Raw genomic sequence first — 9,199 nt, forward strand, 5'->3', positions numbered from 1 at the left:
CTATTTTTTTAAACATTTTTTTTTCATATTAAATAACAAATCGTGCTCTTCATGAATCATTAACCGGTAGGTAGTAGGTAAGCTTAAGATGTAAATAAATTATTTAAAGAATATTCTAAAATTTCTAAACATTAAACCAAATGTTAAAGTATCTTCTCAACTAAATGGATTACTAATGTATTTATAACTTTTGAATAATTATTTATTATTTTGATGACGTCAAACAAAAAATTTTATGTTCAATATTTATGCTTTATTTGATCATTTTGCTATTTTCATAGACAAAAAAAAAACCAAATAAAAAATGGTTGATTCATTTGTTTTTTTAAAAAAATTAATTTTAAATAAAATTCATATAATTAATTTAAAAACTTATTTAAATAATGTTCTAAGTTGATTTTGGAATTTCCGTTCTTATATTAAATTCCATTTGAAAATTCTGGTTATTGTGTAGTAGTTTCGAATAAAAACATCTTATTCATAAAATTTATTGAATTACAGGCAATTTATTTAAATTGATCATATACGCTATATTATAATACGCTGTCGGAACTCTTTAGATTATATCAAAATTAAAAGATTAACAAATATATTAATTTGCATAAATGAATCCTGCTTAGAAGAAAAGATTTTGATTTAAATATAGTATGAATGAAAGACCTATTTTTAAAATATTTTGCAATATTTTTTTGTTTATTTCTTGTTATTTGAATTTGTGGAATATAAATATAATACACTGAAATTCTTATATTAGTGTTTTAAAATTGTCACAAATATATTTGTATATATATTGATACTCTATTATAATAAATGATAACGAAATTGATATTGACTGAAAAAATTATTCTAAGTAAATTAATAAAATGAGCTAAATGAATAAATTATTTACAATAATCGTTATTAACAAATAAGAATAAGCGCTAAGGACATTAGCGCAGAGAAGGATGGACTTTCTGCAAAGGGTCAAACATGTAAATATGTGTATGTTCCAATAAAAAAACGTTATACACCAACTCATGATGATTTCCACTAATAAGATGAGGCTATCTGACTGAGCAAAATAGAATTTCTACCAAGAATAAAATGTTTTTATAGTCTTCGTGACGACAAATTACAATCTTTGTACCAACAAATCATAATCATTGTACCTAGAAGTCACATTCTTTATGTCTAGGGGACTAGTAATTAAGTCATTTGTAATTAGAAGCTACATTCGTTACTACTAGAAGTCACGTCACTGAATACAAATCTTTAACATCGACCAAGAGTAGAACAATAGGCCGAGACATATAATTCTTGACGAGAAATATTGTTACCTTCATTATTAAAGTTTAATCTTTTCAGTTTGTTTAGGGTCTAAAGTTGAGTACTAAAGTTCTATTATAGTCTTTCTATTGAAGCTTAGAGCTTTTTACTCATTTAAATTTATTCCTGAAACTAAAATATAATTAAGCAGAAAACAGAGGGAAATCTTATATCTCGGATCAAAATTGCTTGAATATAAATGTATTATCAGACTCATTGATTTACACAACATAAAATAAGATGCATAAGATCAGTGCTTAGTTATTGTCCACGTTTTTAAGCTGGTTGTAAGAATTTAAACAATGTATGTTTGTATGATTACCGACAATTATTTATATGGAAATAATTTGCTTTGCTGGAATATAGCTGTTCTTGCAATTAAGTTAATCATTTTCATTCTCCAAGACTACAAAAAGCAGAAAAACTTTTTCAGGACAGCACTGATTGTGGATATCAAAGTAGCAAGGAAAATGGATATATTCATCTGATATTAGTTATCTATATAACTTTTTGTGTTTACGAACCTTTAGGTTGGTAAGTAAGTTATACAGGTGATTCAAAGGGATCTACTATAGTGGATATAATGCTATAAAGGGCTTATTGGTTCATTGTGTGACAGTATATTGAAAAATTCACGAGTTTTAGAATCACTTAGAACCTTTGGCAGAGCTTATAATGCTATTCAAAGGGGGTCTTACTTACGAATTTTTAATTTGTTTAAGTAATGTTTGAAAATTATTTGTTTAAATACTCAAATATACTTAAATCGTCAAACAAATAAAAATTTCTCAGTAACTGATTGTATATATTTCTATAAGTAAGTAATAATACAAAATTACAAATATCTAATTTCATATAAAAAATGATTAATATTATTGTTTAACACTTTATACTCATCATTATTGAAACAAGTAGCCTCAAGATATATTATTAAAATCTTTTAAAATTGACATTTAAGTAAAAAATTTTTTATAAGTGAACTTATTTGATCATTTTTCATAAGAATAAAATTGTATAGCCAACCAATCAAGTAGTTCAATCTCATATCAGAGAAGTTGAAGTGTACTCAAGCAACAATAAAAATTGCCCTTAAAATAAATAAATTACTTGTTTTTATATATACAATATATATAATCAATAAAATTTATTTTAACTTCCGACTTCAATAGGAAATTTAATACGTGAATATTTATTCGAACGCTTCAAGTAGTCTCATGAACTCAAAGCAAGTATTGAAAAACAATTTACTGTAATATTAATTACCAAGCTCATTACTTAAGCATACATGTCTATTAGAATTGATGAGGGTAACGAGGCACAAAAAAAAGTTTTAAAAAAATCTAATTTAAAAAAAAATTGAATAATTTTAAGTTAATTGCTCTACGTTCTTGAGTCAACAGCAGAAAAAAAGTAAAAAATCATAAAAAAATAAGTAATATTAATTATAAAAATGAAAATTATTACAAAATTCGCACGTTCGATCAGTTTTGAAATTATGTTCACTAATTATATTGGAACTTTTAGAAAAGCTTTAGTATCCTTTACACATATCAACTTACACATCAGATGGTATGAGTTTCGTACATAATAATTGGTACTGCACAAAGATGCTAAGAAGAAACCAAAATAACTAATAAAGAGCAAAAATAAAAGTAGTATAGAAGAAAATCAGAGACCGAAAATATTAATTATTTCATATATTTTCAAGTTTTTCTATAAAACTCTATTGCTGTAGACAAATATCGAAGCAAGGAGACTTGACCTAAATCGCAGCATTGTTATATCTATATATAAAAAGAAAGACTTAAAAAGTACTTAATTAAATCAGGTGACTAAATTTAAGCAATATAGAGTCTATGCGAAAAAAAGAGTCTCAAATTAATATATCACAACTATCGAAGTTTATCAGTTCCGAACACATAATAGTATTTACAAAAAATCCTAGTGATTATTACTGTCAATTTCCTTCAAATAGATAAGTGAATAACTAATTTTATGCAAACATTCATTCGTAATATATTGACATTCAATAAGCTTTATCTTGTAATTAAAAAATAGGATTTCGTATTAAATGTAGTTCCTCAAAATTGAATGTTTGGTGCGGTTTACACACTGGTGGCTTCATCGGTCCTTATTTCTTTCAAAATGAGCAAGAAGCTACCGTAACGGTGAATGGCGATCGCTATCGAGCCATGCTGACTAAATTTTGGTTTCCAACAATTAATCCATTTATTGCAAAATCGATTTGGTAACTGGTCCCTCGTTTGCGCGATTTAACACCTCTCGATTACTTTTTATGAAGATGAGGCTGTGTTAAGTCATTGGTTCATGTCGACAAACCAGCAATTCTTGAAGTATTGGAAGCCAATGTTTATGCCATCAACGACAACTTTAGCGCCATATGGCTACATTTATTGCAAAATATAGTCAAAAATTGGGCTGAATAGATCATGTAACTCGTACCCGTAGCCAGAAATCATATTGAAAGATGTCATGATATTATCTATCAGATTATAATATAAAAAATTTCATTTCAACAATATTTCTGTTTTGTGTTATCATTTCAAGTTCTCATGCAGCTAAAAAAACACTCGATACAAAGAAAAGTTATGGATTCTTTTGAAGTTAATTTCAGTTACAACAAAGAAGTCCGCGCTTGATATTTAGTCAAATACTATATAATTTCGAAAACAGATCTGGTACGAAAAAATTATTTAGAATAACAACACTCGAATCTGCGTTTATTTGGTACAATCAGTATAAATCATATCAAAAAAAACAATATAAGATGACGCTGAATAAGAAAAATCTTTCTCATTTTGAAACATTTTCCCATTTAGTTCTTAATTCCACTAGAATACATGATACATTGCATTAAGTCGTAAAAAAGATTTGTTCTCATTGAATTCCAAATAATTTAATAAAAGCTCAAATATAAGCTTTCATTCACAGAGAAAGAAAATGTTTAAGAAAGGCGTCAATTTCTGACAAGTACAGAAATATGGATCTATTCGTAAGAACTTATGGTTTATGTGTCAACAGTGTCAATAGAACGACGAAGTGTTAATTTTGAAAACTATAGGTAATCCTCCAGTAATTTTATTTTTGTAGAAAAGAAAACTATTCGTCAAAAGCGAATAATTCTCAATCACGTTAATGTTAGGTCTTACATATCCGCTTAAGCAAGTAACTTTTTAAGCACTCAAAACAATTAAATAATTAATAGTTCCTCCGCCTTATGGTCCTTTTTGGCACCTAACGATTTCTTCTTATTTCTGCACTTCAAAGACAAACTGTTAGACAAGAGTTTTCATCGGCAGAAGATGTTTATACGATTAGAAACTATTTTTTGGAGAAGGCTTAAGCAGAATGGAAGAAATGATTTATCAAAAGATTCAAAGACATACAGAAGTTTAAAGATCATATAAAAATGAATATGAATAAAACACAATGAAGAAGTACTTCGATGGAAAATTACTATTTTGTTATTATTAGCAAAAAATTTATAATATAAGTAGTTACTATAAATAATTTAATATAAATTGTTACCCTCGTTACGTCACACAAGTAATAAATACCCATATAGAGTACTTCAATTTGAACCAATCTTAACTACTGCTGTGAAGTCTGAACACTCGACAGTAGTGATATATAAACTTAAGATCATGCATATTCGCTATTTTAAATTCGCTATAAAGATGAGATAAGAAAGACTAATAAGTCAAAAAGGCAAAAGATTTGATTAAAAAATTGCAAATCAATAATAATTATATAGGTATACTTATCTATATTATAAAAAAATGTACATTTATTCTTTAATTAAAACTAATGTTAAACTTATTAATTTGTAATTGAAAATCAATTTCTGTAGATAATTCAACTACGTTTGATTTCAATAGATCACAACTTTTCTAACATCGCCAATGTTATTCGTATTGACACACGAGTATGCTTAATGGACCATTAGAAGTTTACTATAGCGAAATGATTATGGTGAGTAAGAAACCGGCACAAGTCTTCACAACAACAACAACAAAAACAATTCTTAAAACGAGTTAACAAAAACAATAACCGAGTGTTATTCAAGTGGCAACAGAATTGTTATGACGCTTTCCGAGATGCTGTGGCGGGAGCATCTTCATTCAGCAAAATTATGAAAAAAAAAATAAAAATAAAAAAATTTAAATATTATTTTTTTGTTTTTTTCGAATAATAATTTTTAAATCGAATTTGATTTGTCAGCTTAGCTGAAAAGCTGATTCGAACATAAACTCAATGTGTTTATTTTCTATATAAGAAGCAGATAAGTTTAGAAACGACATTAAAAGTGAAGAGCTAATAGTAGCGAACGGTTCTATTATCAGATATACTAAGATCATCTGTGAAAAAATCTTGAAATATTTTAAGTGAATTTTTCAAAGCTAAAAAAGTGTAAACATGAAGTGTATTATTTTTAGCGTGTTACTAATGGTTAGTATATTTAATATTACAACAAAAACAAAAAACAATTAAGAATTATTATTTAATAGTATTACTAAATAAACAGTTATAATTACAACAAAACTATACAAATTGACTTGCACAATGTTTATTTGAAGAACTGAGAGATGTGCTTCACGGTTACAAAATCTACATATATAAAAAGAATGCATCTATAAAAAAAATTATATTTAATGCATTATATAATTATATTTGCATTTAATAGTCAGTTAAAAAATTAATTAATCGCTGGTGTTTTGTATATGCAAATCTTACAGTATCACGATATCCGGGTTCTTGAAAAAAAGTGGAATAAATTAATTGAACGATTTTGTGATGTTAATTTCTCCTCCATTTAAACTTGTCTTAACTTCTTTCTATTCAGAGTTTAAATAAATTCGTTCTTAAATTTGTATTTCAAATAAAAATGTTAATTTTTATAAAAAAAAACCTTATTAAGATACAAAAATATGAATGCGTAGTAACTTGACTTAAGATTAATCCAAGGTGTTGAAACTTGTGTTTATTTTTAGTGAGTGATGCAATTTCGTCATATTCAAAAAATGGAAAACTTTGTCTATTTTGTTGAAATATCCATATATCACTTTTAATATAACTGATTTACTTACATTAAACTAAACAGTTAATATAAATTGATAATAAATTTACATAAAAACCTAAGACCCGGTCTTATAAAAAATATTAAATTTTGAAGTCTTATGTGATTAAAGTTAAATTCCATTTCATAAAACTTTGCCTTAAATTTTTTTAATATTATAACTTAATTAAAATTAAAAAGTAAGACTAAGAGCTTGTAATATTATTAAAAAAAAATCGAAAAGATATATAGTTATTTTAGTCTGCACATAGACACTGAATTTGAAGAAATGCCAATAGAATTTCCGGAAGCACAAGTAATTCTTACCATTGATAAAATCTGACACCGAAAAACTAAATGAAATTTGAGTGCCAGCTAACAGCATCAAAAGATGTGAAATAAATCGAAAAAAGTTGTTAACAATTTTGAAAATAAAAGACAAATATGCCTTTGATAGCATTTACGCATAAACAAATAAAAAAATTCCTGCAGAAACCCGTCACATGAACGTTTTCAATATTAAAAACAATATTTTTTAGTTATTTTAAAATATGCTTTGAAATTAAATTATAAAATTCACAACATAAGCCTATATATAGCACATATAATAAATATGTCTCACAAAAAACACTACTTTAAACCACATTATTTTCTTTTTAATTACAGGCGTTGCCAGCTATTTTATTAGCAGAAAATATATTTAAAATAAATATTACACCTGAAGAAGCACAAGAATTCATCAATAGCGCAAACTTACGTGGACTGAATAATATTGAATATGCACCAAAAACTGGCGAAAATGAACTACCAGAAGCACGCAATGAAAAAGGTGAATTCGTTTATATGGGACGTGTAATCGATCATCCTGAAGATTATGTTGAAGAACATTATGATGCACATCAATATCATGGTCAAGATGGTTTGGGTCAATACATTTATGGTTACAAAGACTGGAATCAAGGTAAAAATGAGAAAAAAGATGAAAGCGGCACAGTAACAGGCACATACAAATATGTTCAACCACATGGACGTGACTTTATTGCCAACTATTATGCTGATCATACTGGTTTCCATGTTGAAGACAATCGTCCAGCTCATTTAAAATCACCAGCTACTAAGACTCCAGCTGTTTTGAAAGCTGAAGAGGAACATTTCAAATTGTGGGGAGAATTAGCTGCTGCTGCTGGACACAATCCCGATCCATATGCACCTGAATATCAACAAGAAAGTCGTAATGTACCACAAGAACCAGCATATAAGGAATATGTACATGAAGAGAAACCATATGTACCTGGTCCAGATGAGCAAGGTCCACCAAGAGGTTTCTTCTACGCATTCGATTACAATGTACCACTCCTACGCAACAAACAGGAACGTGCCGAATTGGAACAATTGCGTGCTATCAACAACAAAGATGAATAACTCAATTATGTACCACAATTGTTGTATATAAAATGAGTTTGTTTTCGTATTCCTTTAAGTGTATTTCGTAAAAGGCTTTTATTTATTAAGTCGAATTAATAATTTATTATTACAATTATACCTCATATTTATTGTTTAATATAAAATAAACACAATTTCCATATAACAAAAAATTTAAGAATTTTATTATTTTCACCTGTTCTACTGCATGGTTTCATATTTTTCTTCCATTTTTGTACTATGTATGTACTACTTCATGTCTATAAAATAGTTCTTATGGTGCATTTACATGAGATATTAAAATGCCTTTAATCTTTAAATATTAAAAAACTTTCCTCTATTACGCTAATTTTTCCTTGATATATTTTGGAAAAATTACATTATTTTATTGGGATACCATATCCCAATATGTTTCTGCGGCCCTTCAATCTGCAGAGTAATTTGTATTAGCCCGCAAACGTATCTGTTCTGGACTCCCCTGCCTTAAGCTAAGAAAGGCAAAAACTATTTTACCAGAGAGTGGTAAAAAACACATTATTATCTAAAAAATGGCTTGTGCAAACAGCCATTTTCATGTAATATCATGTAATTATTTGTTCGATTAAAGACAATACAAATAATATACTAAAAATTTACAAAACTCGACTTAAAAAGTATAAGAAATTTATAATTGCAAAATCAGATAATTTAATTTAATAGAGGTGTAAAAGAAGAACGGGTCTGTAAATCATGTAATGTAATTGTAATACTCCACTGAGCCTCAGTTATATTAATATCAAATATAATCTGTAGTAAGCTTTCTTCAATGTATTTTTTTTATATCATCCAAAAAAAAAAAAAAAAAAAAAAAATGACATTCTTTAGATGTTAATAAATAAATAAATTAATATAAAATGAATATATAAATAAATATTCTAATATATAAACACAGCAAGTAAAATTGTTAATAAAAAAAAAAACTTTAATAGCAAAAGTAACAAAACTCCAGAAAAATATGCGAACAAAAAAGTCAAGTACGGCTTTGGATCAGTTGGTTAAGATCCGCTGATTCTGAGCTTCACATTTGGCAGGGCTCAAATTCGAATCCTGGTACTTGCAGTCTCAAAAATAATTATTTACGAATAATTAAATACAAGAATTATTTCCAAGGCTACTGATGATGGGTATTTGGCAAAACTCGAAACAGTTGTATGGTCAGCCAAAAATTCAATTAATTAAAATAATACAAAAAAATTAAATTTTTGTTGTTGTAGATCACTACTGTTCGAAAAAACCTCTTTATAAAAAATATATAAAAATATATAAAAAATATATAAAAAATATATAAAAAATATGTAAAAAATATATAAAAAATATATAAAAAATATATAAAAAATATATAAAAAATATATAAAA

At 26.8% G+C, this 9,199-nt stretch overlaps 2 protein-coding genes across 2 annotated transcripts in view; both read left to right on the plus strand.

Moving 5' to 3' along the window:
- The first annotated feature begins 5,645 nt into the window (after positions 1-5,645).
- On the plus strand, positions 5,646-7,949 carry LOC119673448. Its single transcript, XM_038084756.1, has 2 exons — positions 5,646-5,775; positions 7,049-7,949. The coding sequence occupies exons 1-2, from the start codon at positions 5,743-5,745 to the stop codon at positions 7,802-7,804; spliced, it is 789 nt and encodes a 262-aa protein (XP_037940684.1). The 5' UTR covers positions 5,646-5,742; the 3' UTR covers positions 7,805-7,949.
- A 403-nt stretch (positions 7,950-8,352) lies between these two features.
- LOC119678874 (extensin-2-like) overlaps positions 8,353-9,199 on the plus strand; it is a 20,324-nt gene continuing 19,477 nt past the window's right edge. Inside the window, exon 1 of the mRNA XM_038090958.1 lies at positions 8,353-8,379. Coding sequence (XP_037946886.1) covers positions 8,353-8,379 — 27 coding nt within the window. The remainder of the gene's footprint in view (positions 8,380-9,199) is intronic.

The sequence above is a fragment of the Teleopsis dalmanni genome, chromosome 1 (genome assembly GCF_002237135.1).
Source record: "Teleopsis dalmanni isolate 2A chromosome 1, ASM223713v2, whole genome shotgun sequence".
In the NCBI taxonomy this organism is placed as follows: domain Eukaryota; kingdom Metazoa; phylum Arthropoda; class Insecta; order Diptera; family Diopsidae; genus Teleopsis; species Teleopsis dalmanni.

Coding starts and splice junctions, on each gene's coding strand:
- LOC119673448 (XM_038084756.1), top strand. CDS start 5,743: ATGAAGTGTATTATTTTTAGCGTGTTACTAATG. Junction 5,776..7,048: donor TTTTTAGCGTGTTACTAATG/GTTAGTATATTT, acceptor TTTTAATTACAG/GCGTTGCCAGCTATTTTATT.